This window comes from Dendrobates tinctorius, unplaced genomic scaffold, assembly GCF_039654945.1.
Source record: "Dendrobates tinctorius isolate UK_male_01 unplaced genomic scaffold, ASM3965494v1 ptg000155l, whole genome shotgun sequence".
Taxonomy (NCBI): Eukaryota; Metazoa; Chordata; class Amphibia; order Anura; family Dendrobatidae; genus Dendrobates; species Dendrobates tinctorius.
Window position 1 is genome coordinate 16,650,701 of NW_027361822.1, and position 22,638 is coordinate 16,673,338.

The following is a 22,638-nucleotide window of genomic DNA, read 5'->3' on the forward strand; positions in this document are numbered from 1 at the left end:
TAAAGCTGAAGTTAAACACTGTATTTAAAAGTTATATATTTTACATACATGGTTCTTATTTGGATTGTAAATGGATACTTTGCAATAACAAGTGGTTATTGGAAATTGTATACGGGTTTCATAGTCAGTGCTCTAAATTGTTTCCCGTTGTTTTGTAGACATGTGACTACTTTATTGTAACTTGATTTTTTTTCTGCACGAGGTCAATAAAATTAAAAACAAAAATGAAAATGTCTACTACCCTGTGTGAATTTTCTGATGTCTGATAAGATTTCTTTTCTGGCTAAAACATCTGCCACAATTTGAACATGAGAATGGCTTCTCCCCTGTGTGAATTATCTGATGTCTAACAAGATCCGATTTCAGTATAAAACATTTCCCACAATTTGAACATGAGAACGGCTTCTCACCTGTGTGAGTTCTCTGATGTGCAAATAAACCTGATTTATGTTTAAAAAGTGTTCCGCACTCTGAACATGAAAATCGCTTTTCCCCTGTGTGAATTATCTGATGTGTAACAAGACTTGCTTTCCATTTAAAACATTTCCCACATTCTGAACATGAATATGGCTTCTCACCTACATGAGTCCTCTGATGTTTAACAAGATATGATTTCTGTGTAAAACATTTTCCACATTCCGAACATGAAAATGGCTTCTCTTCTGTGTGAGTTCTCTGATGAGTAACAAGATGCGTTTTCTGATTAAAGCATTTCCCACATTCGGAACATGAATATGGTTTCTCCCCTGTGTGAATTCGCTGGTGTGTAACAAGATTTGTTTTCCGAATAAAACATTTTCCGCATTCGGAACATGAAAATTGCTTCTCTCCTTTGTGACTACCCTGATTTGTAAAGAGATGTGAGTTCTCTGTAAGATATGTCCCATATTCTGAAATTGAAAGCTGTTTCTCCTCTGTGTGAGCTATTTGATCTTGTCCAGTACTTCTGTGACTTTTGCTTTGCACAATAGTCTTTGATGAAGAAGAAAAGACCTGGTGAAAAGGATCACATGGCAGATTTTCTCTGTAAAGGGCTTGAGGTGTGACTGGGATAGTATCTGGTGTAATGCCATGATCTTCTGCTGCAAAATCTGAAAATATCACATGTCCTTCTGACTTCCTGGTGCAGTCATCTGCCAAGAATAACACATGTTATAAAATCTAGCAGGAAGAATGCCTGGAAATTATACTCATATTTATATTACAAACTGTATTTTCAGTTTCAGTATTGTCAGTGCTAATAGGTGGTGTTTGTCTCATACCCAGCTATATGTAGTCTTACACAAAGCAGGACAGATGGGAGTAGCAGTATGGTTATTAACAAAATGAAACACAGCTTGTATTTTTTATTTTCTTTAATGGAACTATGCTTTTTTTCCCAGTCGTGCTGGAAGCCAATGGAAAAACTGGCTTTCAGTAGAAAAAAAAATTGTGTCATTTTAATTCATGGTTTCACTAATCACCATAAATATTTTCAATTTATTGTACAGATTGTAACGAATACAAGGACTCAAAATAATCCATTGTTTATTGTATTATATTTAATAGTAACTGTATTACAAAATAAAAAAAAAAACTTATATCTCTATAAGAAGTACTGAAAAGTGTCATATCTGTATCGAGAGTTTTAGGCTGAGAAAATTGTCTTGTACATAACTGTAAAGCCTATGGATGACTGGTAATACTTCTGCCTTCTATATCAGTTGTCTGGGACACCGTGACACTATCAAGCTTCAGAAATATATTTTATGTTCAATCTATTTTATTAAACATTTTACAAACAAAATATATATTATATGAAAACTGATAATATATAGAATCATAGAAAATATCTAGTATTCAAAAATGAGAATACAACCTTCTAACAGTAAGTCAAACATACCATGGTAGACAATAGCAGTAACTATATGGCGAACGCCAATAAGGTATTCAAGGGAGGAAATATTCTCTATATTATGCAGAGGAAAGATATAGGATAAAAAAAAGATACGGAAAGAAAGACAAGGGAAGAGGGGGGAAAAGGGTTTTGGATAAAGAGGTCCTTAAAATCATATATTAATGTGCAAATTTCTATGTAACTGAAAAAGTCAGCGGAACAAATTATGGAAATCAGGTGAGGCCTGAAACAAAATCCATCCACTCCAAATCCTTCTAAATTTATCGTTTGTACCATTGCAGTCTGCAGACAGCTCCTCCATTCTACACAGATTGACCATTTCCTTATACCAGTCTAATATGTCAGGGGGGTTTGTAAGTTTCCAAAACCGCGGGATTACCATTTGTGCTGCTGTTAGACAAAACTGAAGAATAACTCTCTTCTGAGTCCCTACTGAAGAAGGTAAAATTGACAGAAGATCTATTTGAGGGGACCTTGCTACACTGTTTCCCCGTGATTCGTTGATTATTGTTGAAAACCTTCTCCCAGAATGGCTTGATCTTAGAGCAGTCCCACCAAATGTGAATCATAGAGCCCCCCTCCCTCTCGCATCTCCAACAAACCCCTGAAACTGCTGGATATCTTGCATGTAGTTTAGAAGGGTAATGATACCATCTCATAAGTATTTTATAGTTCTTCTTTTGTGCAATCCCAGCGCTAGCAAGTTTATGAGTGAAGAGAAACCCCCTTTCCCATTCCTCAGAAGACAAGCTTTTCCCTAAGTCTCTCTCCCACGCCTGCTGAAATGTTAACTTCTCCGCTTCACGCTCTCTGTTCAATCCCCCATAAATCTCAGACATAGCATGTAGTGGCTTATTTTCCTCTACGAACAATTTCTCAAAAAAGGTGAAGTTTGAAATCGAAATTTTATCAAAATTATGAGTCACTAGGAAGGATTGTAATTGCAAGTTTTCAAATCACCTAATTTTCTCATTTGGAAACTGAGCCTGTATAGAGATAAAAGAAGGCAACTCCCCGTTTTCTAGCACCTGAAACAATCGGGTATCATCCACTGCCCTCCAACCGAGAAAAGATCCGCACAAGTATCCAGGGAGAAAGGATGGATTGAAAATCATTGGTGTAAGTGGGCTAATATTCCTATCTGGGAACCCCTTCTTTCTCAGAGTGTGCCATATTTTAAGTGTGTCTCTAGTTAAATTACAATTGACAATAGTCAATGACTCCCCAGACCACGCAGATGTCTTAAAGGGACATCTATACCTTCCTGTTCCACCCCCACCCATTGTTTAGCATCAGCCCGAAAGTGCCAGTCTAGAATCCTAAGTAATATAGTAGCCTGGAAGTACCTCTTAAAATTAGGAAGACCAGAACCACCTATAGATTTAAGTTGAGAAAGGGTCTGTATGCTTATGCGAGGTTTGAGTTTACCCTATATGAATTTGGTTAAAGCTGATAGTAATTTACAGAAGAAACTATGAGGGGGGGGGGAATCGGTATAGTTTGGAATATGTATAAGAAACGAGGTTAAATGTCCATTTTGATAGCATTCATCCTTCCAAACCAGGATAGTTTAAATTTACTATAATTCGCTACATCTTTGTAAAGTTTGATAGTTAAGCTCGAACGATTTATTAGGATCAGAAGGAACCACGACCCCTAGATATTTCAATGACTCTCCTTGCCATTTAAATGGAAATTTATTCATGATTTGAAGGACCTCATTCGGAGAAAGGGATATATTTAAGGCTTCTGATTTGGAATAATTGACTTTAAAATTACTAAGTGATCCGAACCTGTCAAATTCCTTTGAAATCATTGGAAACGATACTTGTGCTTTTGATATATAAAGGAGTAAATCATCTTCATACAGAGCTGTATGATAAGTTAGGTCCTATCATGTATCCATGAATATTGCTATTATTTCAGATAGCGTTGGCTAGGTATTCTATTACCACTACGTAAAGTAATGGAGAAAGAGGGCAGCCCTGTCTGGTTCCATTGTTGATCTTAAATGGGATGGATAATGAACCATTTATTCTAACCCGCGCTGTTGGACCATTATATAAGGCTAAAATTTTCGGTAAAAGCGAGAACCTAGACCTATCTGTCTCAAGGCTTCCTCCATAAATGTCATGTCGGACGCTGTTCACACCACAGCGTCCGGCAGGCAGCGGTAGTTCCATCTCCGTCCACTATAGCCTCAGTGGCGCCGGCTTGATTTTACTCAGGTTATCTGGGGTTAATCTAGCTGGAAATCAGGTGGGATGTTTGGTCACGCCCACGGTCTTTAAATAGTCGTGCTGGCCTGTGGGCATCGCCGATTATAGCTTGTGTTTTGTGCCAAGTGGTTCCGGTCTGGAGTGGAGGTGTTGGAGAGAGAAATTCATATCTGGTGTCGTATGATCCGTTGTTACCTTTTCGCCTTCCTATATTTGTGCTTTGTTTTGCCCTGTTCACATTATAGTATTGTCCTGTGTGTATGCGGCGCGGTGTGGTTTGAGTTCTCCCTGTCTGTCATTACTGTGTGGGCTTTGGTGGTTTTACAACTCACTGGGTGGAGGGTGGAGGGTTCAGCTTAGGGCTGAGCAGGAGATAAGGCATTTGCACCTTTAGCAAAAACCCTGGGTTGAGGGTCAGACAGGGTTTTCCCTAGTTTGAGGAACTCCGCAGGGGCCCGGGTTTGTCAGCCTCCTTTGACCTAAGCCCCGCATAACAATAAACCCCCAATGGAGTCTATTGAAAGCCTTTTCTGCGTCTACAGATAAAATACCTAGTGGTGTGGAGCTAGTTTTTCCCTTGGAGATGATAAGTAATGTCTTAATAGTATTATCCCAGTCTTCTCGTCCTTTGACGAATCCTACCTGATCATTATTGACTAGGGAAGGAACTAAAGGGGCTAGCCTCTCAGCTAAGGTTTTGAAAATAATTTAATGTCTATGCTTAAGAGAAACAATCGGCCTAAAGTTGTCAATTATCGAAGGGTCTTTACCTGGCTTAGGGAGCACACTAATGTGTGCTTCTAGAGACTGGGGAACAAATCCAGTATTTTCATCAATAGCATTGAAAGTTTTTGCCATTATTGGAGAGAGTTGTTCCCTAAAGTTTTTATAAAACGCTGGTGTGAATCCGTCTGGACCAGGGCATTTACCTGATGGAGAGGACCGTATTACAAAGTCAATCTCTTCTATTGAAATCTCCTCGTCTAAAGCTTTCAGAGCTGAACTACTCAACATAGTTAGGGATGCTTCCTGAATGTATTCTTTTATTTTATAGGAGAGGTCTAATGGGGGCATATCTGCGAATTGGTTCTTAATGTTGTATAAATTCTCATAGTAAGACTGAAAGAGATCCACAATTTCTTTTGGGTTGTGTGTATCCCTGCCATTTTGTTTTCTAACAAACGAAATAAATGTAGTCGACGCACGTGGATGGAGCAGTCTGGATAATGGTCTCCCGCACTTGTCCGATCAGTTCATAGAAAAAACGTTTAGATTTTTCCATGGATTGAAAATATTTTTTATCTAAAATTTCTCTTAATTCATTCCTTTTTTTTTGTCATGTCAGCAAGCATGGAAGCAGACAGAGTTTGTGTGAAATTTCAAGGAAATAAATTTGCTGTAATAATTCATCTACTTTCTGAGCTCTCTCTGTCTTTAACCTAGAACCATGTTTTATCAGAATCCCTCTCATAATGCATTTCAAAGTCTCCCATTGCAAGAGAGCTGAAGTTTGGTCAGAGGTATCTATTTGGATAAAGGAGTTAATAGATTCTTTCAGCTCCGAAGCACCTAAAATATCCTTGATAAGGTTATCATTCAATCTCCAAGTCCAAGAACGCTGGACCAGAGATGGCAGAGATAAGGACAGAAAAATCGGAGCGTGGTCTGACCACAGAATGTCTCCGATTGTGGCCTTGGGTTGCCAGGAAAAAGCATGGTGGCTCAAGAGAAAGAGGTTGATGCGGCTATAAGAATTATGTATATGAGAATATGTGTAATCCTTCCCCTTAGGATTCATTATCTGCCAAACATCTGTCAGTCGGAGGGCATGGAGAACCCTTTTAAGAGAACGCAGCTGTCTCACCGAAATAGTTTCCCTCCCAGAAGAAGAGTATACCTTTGGGTTCATTGTAAAATTGAAGTCTCCACCTGTGATCAGTGTACTTTCTGTGAAATTACAAAGTGAGGTAGGAACGCACGGCATGCTGGAATCTGGCCCTTATTAGGAAGATACCAGTTAGTAATTGTGTATATTGAGTCTGCAATTTTTATCTTGAGAAAGATATATCTACCCTGTATGTCTACAAGTGTATCAATAAGAGAAAATGCTAATGACTTATGGACTGCAATGGAGACACCTTTGGACTTTGATTCAGGATTTGTGCTATGGAGCCAGGTGTTGAAGTACCTATCTTTTAACTTAGGAACATGATTAGATTTAAAGTGTGTTTCTTGTAACAAAAGAATTTGGACTTTTTGCTTATGCATAGAGTAAAGAATCTGAGAACGCTTCTGAGGGACATTAAGACCTCTAACATTCAGTGAACAGAATTTGACCGAGTTCATTTCACGGACACAAATAGGGTTTGAGAAAAGACCGGTAAAAAAAGGAAAATCCCCCCCCAAAAAAAGGGGGGACAGGAAAAGAAAGAAGATAAAAATAAAAACAATTGGATGGGAGACTTTCCCACCTGCAAAGAAAGACCTCAAAGAAAAGGGCTGATAGGGGGAAATAAAAAATTCCACACCCGTCTAGCGGAATGTAGATCCCCTTAGTGGAAGCGTGCTTTCCATAGAGGATAGCTCCGCCTGGGATCAAACAGCAGACCCACAATAACATATTAAACTGTTAAAATAACTAACATGTGAAACGCATATCACTTCACCAAATCTTGAGTACTCAGAACATATATGGGTCCATCTATATATAGCTGTATTAACTAATGTAGAAATACCAGAATGTTAAGCATTAATCACATAGAATCTCTACTAAAGCCTTTTTTAGGAAACCCCATTTTCCTATGTTAATCCTGTAAACCTCTTACACAGGACAGGAGAACAAATAGAAAGGCAAGTAAAAGAAACAATAACATTAAGTGAAACTTGTCAATCTGGGGTTGGAGAGCACATTTCCTCTGTATTGCGATCCCGAGTTTTCATGTGCAGGAGGGCGAGTTTTGGCTATATAACCGGGCCGGAACCAAAGGGGCTGTCACCAAGGTTCCCAGGGGATCTTGTTATGATTGGGTCACCGAGGAGGAAAGCAAGACCAAGCTAAGCAACAGAAAACCAGAGAGGTTGGTAACTAAGTGGATTGCAGACCCCTGGTACTATCCACGCAACTAGCAGTAGCCGTGGAGCGTACCTACGATGATTCTAGACGCCTCGACACAGCCGGAGAACTAAATAAGCCTAAAGCAAGAAAGGGGAAATCTAAACTGCCCCAGAGCAGACCCCAAAGGAATAGATAGCCCCCAAATATATTGTCCTGGAAAATATCGTTCATAAAGGATTGGAAGACAGAAGGGGCATTAATGAGCCCAAAAGGCATCACCAGGTACTCAAAATGTCCCTCCGGAGTATTAAATGCCGTTTTCCATTCATCCCCGTGCTTGATGCGAATAAGATTATACGCCCCCCTGAGGTCAAGCTTGGTAAACCAGCAGGCACTTTTAACTCAGGAAAATAAATCAGAAATCAGGGGTAACGGGTACTGATATTTAACAGTGATTTTGTTAAGGGAACGATAGTCAATACAAGGCCTTAATGAACCATCTTTCTTGGTCACAAAAAAACCCCCAGCACCTAAGGGTGAAGAGGATGTTCTAATATGACCCTTCTCCAACGACTCCTTGATATAAGATCGCATAGCATCATGTTCGGGTACCAATAAGTTGAAAAGCCGACCCTTGGGAAATTTACACCCAGGCATTAACTCAATTGCACAGTCATAAAGCCTATGAGGAGGCAAAGACGCAGACTTACTCTCACTAAATACATCAGAAAAATCAGCCAAATATTCAGGAATATCATGAGACTGGGGAGAGGTGTAGAAAACAGGAGTGTCATTAAGAACACACTGACAACCGCAACTTACCACAGACACAGGTTTCCAATCCAAAACAGGATTATGAGTTTGCAACCAGGGAAAACCCAGAACAATAGTATCATGCAAATTGTGCAGCACCAAAAAATTACAATTTTCTTGGTGGTCCGGGGCGACCCGCATTATCACCTGGGTCCAAAACTGAGGTTTATTCTCCGCCAAAGGAGTAGCATCAATACCCCTCAAAGGGAAAGGAGTCTGCAGGGGTATCATGGGAAAACCACAACGTTTAGCAAAGTCCAAATCCATCAGATTCAAAGCTGCTCCTGAATCCACAAAAGCCTTAGCGGAAAATGTAGATAAGGAGCAGATCAGAGTAATTGCCAAAAGGAACTTAGGTTGTACACTGCCCACAGCAAATGTGTGCGCAAAACGTTTCTCTCGTTTAGGGCAGACAGAAATAGTATGAGAGGAGTCTCCACAGAAAAAAAACACAGCTTATTATGCCTTCTAAACTCATGACGTTGCGCCCTAGACAAAACCCTATCACATTGCATGGGTTCAGACGTTTGTTCAAAAGGCGGCAACGCCTCTCTTGTAGTTTTACGTTCACGTAAACGCCGATCAACTTGAATGGCTAATGACATAGAATCATCAATACCAGAGGGAACAGGAAATCCCACCATAACATCTTTTCCGGTTTCTGATAAACCCTTCCAAAAGAGAGCTGTTAAGGCACCATCATTCCATGTAGTAAGGACCGCCCACTTTTGGAATTTTTGACAGTATAACTCTGCAGAATCCTGACCCTGGTTCAATGCCAATAGGGTTTTCTCAGCTTGATCAATAGCATTAGGTTCATCATACAAGAACCCCAAGGCTTGAAAACATGCATCCACATTAGTCAGAATAGGATTTCCAGGTGTGAGAGAAAAAGTCCAATCCTGGGGATCGCCGCGCAGCAAGATGACAATTTTAACCTGCTGCACAGAGCTCCCCGATGAGTTAGGCTTCAAGGCAAGAAATAGTTCACAATTATTCTTAAAATTAAAAAATTTAGACCAATCCCCAGAAAACACATCAGGAGTAGGGATTTTTGGTTCAACAGCAGGTGATTGAGTGAGATACGCGGAAATTCCCCGCACTTCAGCAGCGAGCTGCTCAACACGATCAGACAATTGCTTAATCTCCATTAAGGAAAAAAAAATCCTCCTACAGCCCCAGAGAAAAAGAGGAAAAAATATATATTAAAAAAAAAAAAAAATTGACACTTTTATTTTTGCAATTCTCTCCTTCTTTTGTGTACCTTAGAATCTGTGGTTTAGGCTGGTGATTCTGTTATGATTAGGTCACCAAGGAGGAAAGCAAGACCAAGCTAAGCCACAGAAAACCAGAGAGGTTGGTAACTAAGCGGATTGCAGACCCCTGATCCTATCCACACAACTAGCAGTAGCCGTGGAGCGTACCTACGACGATTCTAGACGCCTCGACACAGCCGGAGAACTAAATAAGCCTAAAGCAAGAAAGGGGAAATCTAAACTGCCCCAGAGCAGACCCCAAAGGAATAGATAGCCCCCAAACATATATTGTCGGTGAGACAATATGAAAACACAAACGCAGGTAGGAAAATGGGCTGAGCAAACGATGGGGCCCAAACTAACTAGACAGGACAGGAAAGGAAAGACACTGTCTGCAATCACACAAAAAACATATCTGATAGAAAAAACACTGAAGTCACTAGACTTCGCCCACTATATCAGCACTCTGGTATATTCTGAAAACAGAGCAAAGAGAGGCCAGTCTAATAAGGGACAAAAACAAACTGGCACAAACAGTAACATAAGGATAGAAATTCAGCACAGCCCCAGCAGGGGCTGGCTGACCACACAAAACTGAAATAGACAAAACCAAATCAAATGTGAACAATAGCAAAAGAACACTTAGCTTGAGCATGCAGGGACTGAGCTGGAAACTAAGACCTCAGGGAGCAGGAAAAAAATCACCAGCAGGGATAGAGGGAGTCGGCTGTCTTAAATCCAATCAGAAACTCCAGATGTCCAATCGTCCTCCTCATTATCAGGTGGCAGACCACTGTTAATTAGATCAGTTCCTTTACCTCCTGTAACCACGAGAGGGAGCCCAGAAAGAGAACTCACGATCCCTCTGTCAATATAACCAGCTCCTCTACCTTCACTAGTAACCAGAGTTAGGCCAGAAAGTGAATTCACAACAGGATCTGTTTCCGGGGAATATCATTAGAGGACGGACCAGAGACAGTTCTAGAAAGTATGGGGGCGGAGAGATTATAAAAAGGGACAGAGGACGCCAGCAGGGGGCACTCGACAGAGTGGGAGAGAAGGAGCAGGAAGCCTAGGTGGTGCCAGAGAGCCAAGAGAAGCCAGCGTCTGCCAGGGAGATTGGACGGGGACTCACCGGTGCCAGGGAGAGGACAGCTCCAAGAGACACAGCCGACTGGCAGCGACCGGACGCCCGCGGTCATGCTCCAGACGCAGAGACCCGCGGTCGCACCTGCCCGACTCCAGCCCGCGGCTGCAGCCTGCCTGCTGCCACCCGCGGCCGCCACTGGCAGACTCCAGCCCGCAGCTGCAGCCTGCCCGCTGCCCGACTCCAGCCCGCAGCTGCAGCGTGCCTGCTGCCACCCGCGGCTGCCACTGCCTGACTCCAGCCTGCAGCTGCGGCCTGTCCGCTGCCGCCACCATCTCGCCTCCCCGAGGGGACCCTACGCTAAGGGATCCCCCTGGAGCCTGCTGTGCCCCATCTACACCTGGGCGTAGGAACACCAGAAGCCTGCGCCAGTTCCTCGTCAGCTGGGCCCAGCGGCTGCGACGCCGAACAGACATTTCCCGGACAAGAACTCTACAGGATGTCAGAGATCGATAAGTGACATTTGTTAGCTCCGCATAGTTCCGGGACTCATAGTTGGCCAAATCGCGGCAATATAGATACCGACACTGGCCGGGTAGTAATCTCGGGTTGTGTGTGTTATTATTTAACCCCTTCACCCCCAAGGGTGGTTTGCACGTTCATGACCGGGCCAATTTTTACAATTCTGACCACTGTACCTTTATGAGGTCATAACTCTGGAACGCTTCCATTGATCCCGGTGATTCTGACATTGTTTTCTCGTGACATATTGTACTTCATGTTAGTGGTAAAATTTCATTCAAATAACTTGCGTTTATTTGTGAAAAAATTGGAAATTTGGCAAAAATTTTGAAAATTTCGCAATTTTCCAACTTTGAATTTTTATGCCCTTAAATCACAGAGATACGGCACACAAAAAACTTGATAAGTAACATTTCCCACATGTTTACTTTACATCAGCACAATTTTGCAACCAAAATTTTTTTTTGTTAGGAAGTTATAAGGGTTAAAAGTTGACCAGCGATTTCTCATTTTTACAACACCATTTTATTTTTAGGACCACATCACATTTGAAGCCACTTTGAGGGGTCTATATGATAGAAAATACCCAAAAGTGACACCATTCTAAAAACTGAACCCCTTAAGGTGCTCAAAACCACATTCAAGAAGTTTATTAACCCATTAGGTGCGTCACAGGAATTTTTTTGAATATTTAAAAAGAAATGAACATTAACTTTTTTTCACAAAAAAAATACTTCAGGTTCAATTTTTTTTATTTTACCAAGGGTAACAGGAGAAATTGGACTGCAAAAGTTATTGTGCAATTTGTCCTGAGTACGCTGATACCTGATTTGTGGGGGGGAACGACTGTTTCGGCGCATGGCAGAGCTCAGAATGGAAGGAGCGCCGTTTGACTTTTCAATGCAAAATTGGCTGGAATTCAGATCGGACGCCATGTCACGTTTGGAGAGTCCCTGATGTACCTAAACAGTGGAAACCCCCTACAAGTGACCCCATTTTGGAAACTAGACCCCCCCAAGGAACTTATCTAGATATGTGGTGAGAACTTTGAACCCACAAGGGCTTCACAGAAGTTTATAACGTACAGCGGTACAATTAAAAAATCATATTTTTTCCACAAAAATGATCTTTTCACCCTCAATTCTTATTTTTCCAAGGGTAACAGGACCGTAAAAGTTATTGTGCAATTTGTTCTGAGTACGCTGATACCCAACATGTGGGGGTAAACCACTATTTGGGCGCATGGCAGAGCTCGGAAGGGAAGCAGCGCCATTTGACGTTTTTGGCTGGAATTGAGATCGGACACCATGTCGCGTTTGGAAAATTCCTGATGTACCAAAACAGTGGAAACCGCCCCACAAATGACACCATTTTGGAAACTAGACCCCCTAAGGAACTTATCTAGATGTGTGGTGAGCACTTTGACCCCCCCAGTGCTTCACAGAAGTTTATAATGCCCGGGCGTGAAAATAAATAATTCGTATTTTTTCCACAAACATGATCTTTTAGTCACCATTTTTTTATTTTCCAAAGGGTACCAGGAGAAATTGGACCCCAAAAGTTGTTGTCCAATTTGTCCTGAGTATGCTGATACCCCATATGTGGGAGAAAACTACTGTATGGGCACACGTCGGAGCTCGGAAGGGAAGTAATGACGTTTTGGAATGCAGACTTTGATGGAATGGTCTGCGGGTGTCATGTTGCCTTTGGAGAGCCCCTAATGTACCTAAACAGTGGAAACCCCCCACAAATGACACCATTTTGTAAACTAGACCCCCCAAGGAACTTATCTAGATGTGTGGTGAGCACTTTGAACCCCCCAGTGCTTCACAGAAGTTTATAACGCCCGGGCGTGAAAATAAAAAATTCGTATTTTTTCCACAAACATGATCTTTTAGTCACCATTTTTTTATTTTCCCAAGGGTACCAGGAGAAATTGGACCCCAAAAGTTGTTGTCCAATTTGTCCTGAGTATGCTGATACCCCATATGTGGGTGAAAACTACTGTATGGGCACACGTCGGGGTTCGGAAGGGAAGTAGTGACGTTTTGGTATGCAGACTTTGATGGAATGGTCTGCGAGTGTCATGTTGCCTTTGGAGAGCCCCTAATGTACCTAAACAGTGGAAACCCCCCACAAATGACCCCATTTTGAAAACTAGACCCACTAAGGAACTTATCTAGATGTGAGGTGAGCACTTTGAACCCCCAAGGGCTTCACAGAAGTTTATAATGCCAGGGCATGAAAATAAAAAAATGGTATTTTTTCCAGAAACATGATCAATTAGTCCCCAATTTTTTCATTTTCCCAAGGGTAACAGGAGAAATTGGACCCCAAAAGTTGTTGTCCAATTTGGCCTGAGTACGCTGACACCCCATATGTGGGAGAAAACTACTGTATGGACACACGTCGGGGCTCGGAAGGGAAGCAGTGACGTTTTGGAATGCAGACTTTGATGGAATGGTCTGCGGGTGTCATGTGCGTTTGGAGAGCCCCTGATGTACCTAAACTATTGAAACTCCCCACAAGTGACCCCATTTTGGACACTAGACCCCCCCAAGGAACTTATCTAGATGTGTGGTGAGCACTTTGAACCCCCAAGTGCTTCACAGAAGTTTATAACACTCGGACGTGAAAATAAAAAAATCATTTTTTTCCACAAAAATGATATTTTTGCCCCCAATTTTTTATTTTCCTAAGGGTAACAGGAGAAATTTGACCCCAAAAATTGTTTTGCAATTTGTCCTGAGTAGGCTGATACCCTACATGTGGGGGTAAAACACTGTTTGGGCGCATGGCAGAGCTTGGAAGGGAAGGAGCACCATTTGACTTTTTCAACTCAGAATTGGCTGGAATTGAGATCAGACGCCATGTTGCATTTGGAGAGCCCCTGATGTGCCCAAACAGTGGAAACCCCCAATTATAACTCCAACCCTAACCCCAACACACCCCTAACCCTAATCTGAGCCCTAACCCTAGCCCTAACCCTAGCCCTAACCCTAGCCCTAACCCTAGCTCTAACCCTAGCCCTAACCCTAGCCCTAACCCTAAGGCTGTGTGCACACGCTGCGGATTTTGCTGCAGTTCCGCAGCGGTTTTGGCTGCTGCGGAACCCAGTACCATGATTCCCTATGGGAATCAAAAACCGCAGTGCAGACGGTGCAGAATTTTCCGCGCGGATTATCTGCGGTTTTCAATCCGCAGAAAGAATTGACATGTCAATTCTTTCTGCGGATTCTCCTGCGGTTTGCCATCTCCTCTAATGAGGAGATGAAAAACCGCAGGACAAAACCGCAGAGCAATCTGCAGGTAAAACCGCAGGTCTTTTGACCTGCGGTTTCACCTGCGGATTTTACAAAATCCGCGCGGATGAATCCGCACCTAATCCGCAGCGTGTGCACACAGCCTTACCCTAACGGGAAAATGGAGATAGATACTTTTTTTTTTAGTTTTATTATTTTTCCCTACCTAAGGGGGTGATAACGGGGGGTTTGATTTACTATTTATGGCGGTTTTTATGTTTGGCGGCTGTCACACGCTAAAAGACGCTTTTTATTGTAAAATAGTTTTTGCATCACCACATTTTGAGAGCTATAATTTTTCCGTATTTTGACCCACTGAGTCATGTGAGGTCTTATTTTTTGCGGGACGAGTTGACGTTTTTATTGGTACCATTTTCGGGCACGTGACATTTTTTGATCGCTTTTTATTCCTATTTTTGGGACGCAGAATGAACAAAAACCAGCGTTTCATGAATTTCTTTTGGGGGGGTGCGTTTACACCGTTCCGCGTGCGGTAAAATTGATAAAGCGGTTTTATTCTTCGGGTCAGTACGGTTACAGCGATACCTCATTTAGGTCGTTTTTTTATGTTTTTGTCGGTTTTATGCAATGAAAACTATTTTATATAAAAAATAATTATTTTTGCATCGCTTTATTCTGTGAGCTATAACTTTTTTATTTTTTCGCTGATGATGCTGTGTGGCAGCTCGTTTTTTGCGGGACAAGATGACGTTTTCAGCGGTACCATGGATATTTATATGCGTCTTTTTGATCGCGCGATATTACACTTTTTGTTTGGCGGTATGATAATAAATCATTATTTTTTGCTTCGTTTTTTATTTTTATTTTTTAAGGGGTTCGCTAAAAGGGTTAACTAATGGGACAGTTTTATAGGGTGGGTCATTACGGACGCGGCGATACCTAATATGTGTACTTTTATTGTTTTTTTTTTTATTATTTTCAAAAAATGAATTTATTGGGGAATATTTTTTTTTTTTTTTTTACTAATTTATTTGGCGATTTTTTTAAATTTATTTTTACATTTTTTTTTAATTTTTTTTTTACTTTATTACATAGTCCCAGGTGGGACATCACTGTCCTGTGACAGATCGCTGATCTGTCACATCACAGATCACTGTGACAGATCAGCAATCTGTCACAGGCATTGAAGCAGACTTCCTCTTGCCTGCGCTTTGCAGGCACTGAGGAAGCCAGCTTCCTCAGGTCCCCGTCGCCATCTTGGATTCGGGGGCCTGGAGGATAGGAGCCCCCCGCAGCAGCGCTGCACATTGCGCTGCCGTGGGGGGCTCAGGGAAGCACGGAGGGAGCCCCCTCCCTGCCGATGCTTCCCTTTAACTCCCGGTACACCGCGATCATGTTTGATCGCGGTGTGCAAGGGGTTAACGTGTCGGGGGCGGTCCGTGACCGCCCCTGACACATAGTGCCGGGTGTCAGCTGTGATAATCAGCTGACACCCGGCCGCGATCAGCGGCGCTCACCACGTGGGCGCCGCTGATCGCGGTAGACGTACTATCCCGTCCACGGTCATACGGGCCCGGGTACCGTGGACGGGATAGTACGTCGGATGTCAGGAAGGGGTTAAATCCCTGCGAGCACAACTTCTGTTAGCTTGCCAGTTATTCTAATAATCCGTATATACAGTAAAAGTTGAATTGAAACTTGCTCCGTCTCTGCATCCTGCGTATCTGCGAGTACCACACATGTCAAAGTTATGGTTTTTCCTTCTCTGAGGATAAGGTATATTGTCCATTCCTAGGCCTCTAGGTAGGCCTGGCCATTCTGATGGAGAAATCTGAACTGAAGGAATTCCCAGACCATTAGTGAACATCGGCAAGTCTCCTAGAGTACGTAAAACATGTAAAGTTTCAGACAGTCTCACTTGAAGTTTAAAGGGAAAGCTCCAAGAATAAAGGATTTTATGTTGTCTCAGTATGTCTAGTAAGGGTCTCAGAGCACGTCTTTTCTGGAGTGTGCACCATGACAGATCATGCATAACTTGGATAACGTGCTCTTTATATATGGTGGTTTCCATTGTGCGGGCCTTAGCAAGAATGTTCTCCTTTACTTTGTATCCGACATATTACATCTCTCGGTCTAGCTGAATCAGTGGATTTGGGTCCTAGGGACCTTTGAGCCCTGTCAAATTCTATGTCCGAGTCACGTGGTACATTCAGTATAGAATTAAAAATGCAATGCAGGGATTCCTCTAACTTGTTTTGTTCCACCGACTCTGGCAGACCTCTGATCCTGATATTATTACGTCTCCCTGTTTTAATAATTTTTATAATAATAATAATTTTTATTTATATAGCGCCAACATATTCCGCAGCACTTTACAATTAAGCGGGGACATGTACAGACAATAAATTCAATACAAGTTAAGACAATTCAAACAATGACATTAGGAGTGAGGTCCCTGCTCGCAAGCTTACAATCTACAAGGAAATGTTTTCCATATCGTCTACCAGTTCAGCCAAACACTCCAGTTGATGTTTGTGAGAAGCAATTATCTGTTCCTGTGCATGTAATCTCTGAGAGATGGCCTCTGTGTGACCGTCATTATTAGCCACCCTTTCAGAAATCTGCTGTACTTCCCCTCTAACAGCAGCAGTCTCAGCTCTATCAGAGGATTCAAGCCTGGAAATATAATTCTCCATATCCTCCTTTGTGGGGATAGCGCCTATGTGAGCCTTAAGGTCTTCCCATACATTGTGTGCCTGTGTGGTGCCCCCAGGGGTATGGTCGCCACAGTGGCTTTGCCTTTCTCCAGAGGGTAATGCCAGGCTTAGAGGCAATGATGGGTCTCTCTCGCAGTCAATCTATGCATGAAACACAGTTCCACTCCAGGCCAGCAGGGGGAACTCTGAACTGGGATTAAGGGGAGGAGTGCTCTCTGAGGGCCAAGAGGAAGGAGTAGTTAGTTAGTCTGCGGAGGGTGAAGTGTGCAGACGTGTGGAAGGAGCGCTGAGATAGAGCTGAGAGGAAGAGCTCATCTCTGGAGAGAGCGCATGAACTGGAGCCTGGTCTCCACGGTTGTACGGATACTAACGGTCCTGCAACAGACACCAGAGGAGTAGGAGGCTGTAAATGCCCTACTCCCATCTAAGACTTGAGGGCACAACAGCAGCTTGGATAGTGAGCGGGGACTCAGGAGAGAGGAGTCCCCGAGATAGGCTACAGCTGTCTGCCGTGCAAGTGAGGTTCTTGAGAACATCTATCCGGAGGAACTCCAGTGTAATTCAGTACTGGGAGTACTTCATTCGAATAAGCGCTAGTAAGGAGACTGCACAACCCATCTGCTGAGAGAGAATCCCTGAATTGCTTCCAGGCTAGCCTGCTCCAGTACCATCTGTAATCAGGACCCTGGACTGCAGTTACCAAGTAAAGGTACAGAAATTGCATCCCGCTGTGTCTTGTCTGCTTCCTACCTTCCCGGCACCGCTACATCCCCGTGCCGACCACCTCTACACTGCCCTGGGACTACAGCTTCGCCTGTGGGGAGCTTTTACATCTTTGCTGCACCATACCATCAGTTCCAGCGGATCTGCATGCAGCGTCGGCTTAACACCTCCCTTGCCGAACACCACAGGTGGCGTCACAAACTATTCATCTAACTACATTCCACCATTCACATCTTCCTATTACTTGGGCGCCCAGGGCCACGGTCCGGGTCACCGCTGCTGTAACACATCCCACTGATACCGGCCCGGTACAGAGTACCCCACAGCCCTGGGAGGGCGACCCACCTGTGTTAAGCTAGGTTCACATTTCGTTAAGCAGCCCTTCACCGCATAGCGTTGACGGGCTGAGTTAACGGTATAGCATAATGCGATCGCCGCTTTACGGCATGCGCTGCGATGCACCCGACAATGGGGCTCAATGGCAGCATTAACGAACTGCGTTACATCACATTATACCACAGTGTAACGCAGTCCATCTAACGGACTGCCTAAACGCAGTGTGACCCCGGCCTTAAATCACCACATGTCCGAGTCTCTGGTTGCAGATATACCTTGAGACAAGTCCCTCAGTATGGGCAGGGAACTGCTGGCTGCCTGTGAATAGGAAGGACGACATCCCCCTCTGCCTAAGCAGGTTGTCTTTAGAAGGCTGCATGGTGTGAAGCCTGTCTTCCTTATTTGTGTGACTCACGCTCTCTGCTGATAATGCAGGCTCCTTATCTGCCATCTCCTTTTCAGAGAGGCAGGAGATAAGTACAACTCCATGGGCTTCCTCCACAATCTTTTCCTCCAGCAGGCTCTGGACAGCATGGGCCATCGCCATCTTGTGACTCACAAGCCTGTGAGTGGAGCCTGCTGAGCTTCTCAAATACCTGGATATTCCTGATGCTGATACCACCGGAGGACGTCTGCTTGATGGATCGTAACTTGCACACTTTTTAGCTGACATTTGGTGACAAATGGCACTTCTAATATAGGTCAGTAGTCATCACCCGGGCAGGAGCTGAAGAGCTGCATGTCCTCACTCCTCCATAGCCAAGCCACCCAGAAATATATTTTAAACATCCCCTAAGCACAAAGTCCAGTGTTAGACAATACTGTGAGTACAGAAGCATTTCATCTGTACCAGCTAAGAAGGGTGCTATGGCAGTAAAAGATAAACCTTCTAGAAAATAGTGTAAAAAAGGCAAGTATTTTGTATTTAGGTGCAATTTTTTGAAGAATAAAATTCACATCAAAAAGCTCTGTGCGAACAAATCCTAAAAAGTCAACTTATCAATATACAAGCTGGTGACTAATTAGAATCCATTACTTATCTACATTCAGTAGTTACTACTCACCTGGGTAGTCATGTGTAGGAATCTCCTCTTTACACCACTCATCACCCCTCACATATGTCTCTGTAGTATTAATATGGGGCAGATCTTCACCCTGAAACAAATATAGTAGAAGTCACAGACAGATGAAGTCACATCTATGATCAGCTCTAATCCTACCATCTCCACCGTTCTCATTACACAAGTATAAACCATATAATACTGGTGGATAAAACAAGACTGAGTACAAGACCTTCACAGCCGTATACACATCATAGGGGAGATCTCATGACACCTTCTCTCCATCTACCTGATGATCCTGAGGAACATTGGGATCTTCTTGTTTACAGTTCTGTGGAAGAAGAGGACGGAGACATCTCTCTGGTGTTGTCCTCTTACTGGCTAGAACTGGAGGAAACACATACAGGGACTGAATTCATTCTTTACATACAGATAATTATAGGCCGTGTGTATTTAGTCCTGTCTATTACCTGGTGATGTGAGGGGCTGGGGAACCTCCATCATGTTCTCCTTGTACAGATCTTTGTGTCCTTCTAAATACTCCCACTCCTCCATGGACAAATAGACAGCGACATCCTGACACCTTATAGGAACCTGACACATACAATGATACCGTCATCCCCCGATCCCTTCATAGAGTTACTGTATATTGTCCCAGAATTCCCAGCAGTGTCACCTCTCCAGTCAGCAGCTCAATCATCTTGTAGGTGAGTTCTAGGATCTTCTGGTCATTGATGTCCTCATGTCTCAGGGGGTGAGGTGGAGGCCCCGTGATTGGGCTCAGGGGTCTTTCCCATCCCTCAGACACAGGGTCCTGACAGCGCGCATTAGAGGTCTTCTTCACTACTGTGTAATCCTGGTTATGGAGAGACACATTAATAAATCTCACTACAGACATTTCCAGAGTCCTCACCTCTCCAGTTCTGTCCATCTGTTATTCCCATAGATAAGAATGATGTAATGTGACGTCATCAGAATCTCTCACCTCTCCAGTAAGCCGGAAGAGGATCTCTAGGGTGAGATATAATATCCGCTCCGCCATCTTGTCCCTGTCCTTATCCATCCTTGATGGGGCAATCAGGAAAATGATCTTTTATAGAAGATCTCCACTGAGAGGATCAGATAATTGTAGGGACCTGAATGTGAGTGAGTTAATGTAACATCATAAAGAATCCAGTATAATAACACAAGTACAGGAGATATAACATGGAGATGTTGTGTTCTCTCCCTTTTTATATGGACTAGAACATTTAATATGTTATAAAGACATTGTCTCCACATCACATTTGCCATCTACATGGATAATGGTGCAGATTATTAATACCGGTGATGTTCTGGTCACAGGGACTCCGAAAATCCAAAGTGCAATGACACTGGGAGGGTCCCTGGGAGCGGCCATGAGGGGGATTTACAGGAGTCATTCATTGTAACTACCGCACTTATAAATGTCGCCTGAAGAAACCGCGATAGAAACAAGTCCGGTATATAGAACCACAGAGAGGCTTCTACAGGGGACGTGTGCGATCCTCCCTATTCATCGTCTATGGGACGGAGTAGAAACGAGCGCGGCTCTAACTGGTGACAATGCAGGAAGACGGTGAGAGAATCGCTGACGTTTTCTACCCTCAACGTGACAGGTTCCCTTATATGAAGCCCAGAGTGACAAATACAAATGTCCTAGCGCCTGCGCCCAGTAATGGGGAATCTCCAGCACCTACCTCCACCTGCAGAGCCGCACTCCACATATATGGCTGCTCTGTGCGCACAGGACCTGGGATGAGGTCACAGGAGGGGAGGAGTCAGGGGTCACATGATCAGGGGCCTCAGTGTAGGCAGGACTCTGCTGTGCTGGTTGTCATGGTGCTGGATGAGGGGAAGTTTCTGTGTAAGGTCACGAGGGGTTTACACGGTGTACGGAGCAGAGCCCTGTGTGTACGAGGTGTACGGAGCAGAGCCGTGTGTACGAGGTGTACGGAGCGGAGCCGTGTGTGTACGAGGTGTACGGAGCGGAGCCGTGTGTGTACGAGGTGTACGGAGCGGAGCCGTGTGTGTACAAGGTGTACGGAGCAGAGCCGTGTGTGTACGAGGTGTACGGAGCGGAGCCGTGTGTGTACGAGGTGTACGGAGCGGAGCCGTGTGTGTACGAGGTGTACGGAGCGGAGCCGTGTGTACGAGGTGTACGGAGCGGAGCCGTGTGTGTACGAGGTGTACGGAGCGGAGCCGTGTGTATGAGGTGTACGGAGCGGAGCCGTGTGTGTACGAGGTGTACGGAGCGGAGCCGTGTGTGTACGAGGTGTACGGAGCGGAGCCGTGTGTGTACGAGGTGTACGGAGCAGAGCCGTGTGTACGAGGTGTACGGAGCGGAGCCGTGTGTGTACGAGGTGTACGGAGCGGAGCCGTGTGTGTACAAGGTGTACAGAGCGGAGCCGCGTGTGTGAAAGGTGTACGGAGCGGAGCCATGTGCTGTCAGTTTACCCGGAATGAATACTAGAGGTCTTCAGGTACATTTACTTTACAGTTGTCGGCATTCTCAAACCCCAATCCTGCCCACCAGTCTGCAGGTAGAGCAGGGCGATATGTCCATCCACAGAGCACATTTCCTGCCCCGGTTCGGTGACTGCGGCTTTCCACCATTTCATCCGTTGCTTATCATTGTTCTGGTGATGGAAGATTTGTACGCAGCTGCTCCTCCATGGAAGCCAATGTTGTGAAGATTCCGGAGGGGGCGCAGTTTTCATTTTGAGGGTAATGGTAAAGGAGGTTTAGAGCTCTGCAGTTATGGAGTCAGCAGAGCCAACATTTATGCCTCAGCACTAGACCACCAATGTTTGTGGCTGAGGTTCCTTACATGTCTCAATAATATCATTCGCAGGTGCTGGGGGAAGAAATGTCATGACTAGTGTTGAGCGATACCGTCCGATACTTAAAAGTATCGGATCGGAATGGATCGGCCGATCTAAAAAAAATATCGGGTATCGCCGATTCCGATACCGGAAGTCCCATTCAAGTCTATGGGACTTCCGGTATCGGAATAAGAAAAACCCTATTTTTGCCTTGTACAGCCTCTCTGGGGTCTTTCGGGGGGCTGTGCCGGCCTTTCCCGGGGTCTGTGCCGACTGCCCGGGGGTCTGTGCAGGCTCCGGGGGTCTGTGCCGACTGCCCGGGGGTTTGTGCAGTCTGCCGGGGGGCTGTGCCGGCCTGCCGGTGGTCTGTGCAGGCTCCGGGGGTCTGTGCCGACTGCCCGGGGGGCTGTGCCGACTGCCCGGGGGGCTGTGCCGGCCTGCCAGTGGTCTGTGCAGGCTCCGGGGGTCTGTGCAGGCATCGTCCGATGGGACTACAAGTCCCATCGGGCGATGCCTGCTACCATGACAGTGATTGACACATTAGCCAATGATGGGACAGTAGTAGTCCCATCATCCGGCTAATGTGTTGAATGTAAAAAAAAAAAATACATGCTACATACTACATACATGCTACATACATAATACATATATACTACATGCATGCAACATACAACATATATACTACATGCATGCAACATGCATACTACATATATACTACATGTAACATACATACTACATATATACTACATGCAACATACATGCTACATATATACTACATGCAACATACATGCTACATACATGCTACATGCAACATACATGCTACATACATGCAACATACATACTACA

General features: G+C 44.2%; 2 protein-coding genes across 2 annotated transcripts in view; both read right to left on the reverse strand.

Annotated features, from left to right (window-relative positions):
* On the reverse strand, positions 1-20,657 carry LOC141051094 (uncharacterized). Its single transcript, XM_073547963.1, has 7 exons — positions 20,274-20,657; positions 19,935-20,085; positions 19,626-19,805; positions 19,420-19,543; positions 19,239-19,336; positions 18,953-19,043; positions 1-1,133 (listed from the first exon to the last, which is right to left on the reverse strand). The coding sequence occupies exons 2-7, from the start codon at positions 20,010-20,012 to the stop codon at positions 238-240; spliced, it is 1,467 nt and encodes a 488-aa protein (XP_073404064.1). The 5' UTR covers positions 20,013-20,085; positions 20,274-20,657; the 3' UTR covers positions 1-237.
* The window catches only part of LOC141051042 (uncharacterized), a 181,085-nt gene extending 160,337 nt beyond the window's left edge, over positions 1-20,748 (reverse strand). Inside the window, exon 1 of the mRNA XM_073547853.1 lies at positions 20,668-20,748. Within this exon, the coding sequence (XP_073403954.1) occupies positions 20,668-20,694 (27 nt within the window). The 5' untranslated portion in view covers positions 20,695-20,748. The remainder of the gene's footprint in view (positions 1-20,667) is intronic.
* Between the last annotated feature and the right edge of the window lie 1,890 nt (positions 20,749-22,638).

What these genes read in the sequence shown, in the direction of transcription:
- LOC141051094 (XM_073547963.1), bottom strand. Translation starts at nt 20,012, where the DNA reads ATGGATAAGGACAGGGACAAGATGGCGGAGCGGATATTATATCTCACC. An exon ending in TCTTCCGGCTTACTGGAGAG is followed by an intron (nt 19,806 to 19,934) that starts GTGAGAGATTCT and finishes CTCCATAACCAG; the next exon opens with GATTACACAGTAGTGAAGAA. An exon ending in ATGTTCCTCAGGATCATCAG is followed by an intron (nt 19,044 to 19,238) that starts GTAGATGGAGAG and finishes TATTTGTTTCAG; the next exon opens with GGTGAAGATCTGCCCCATAT.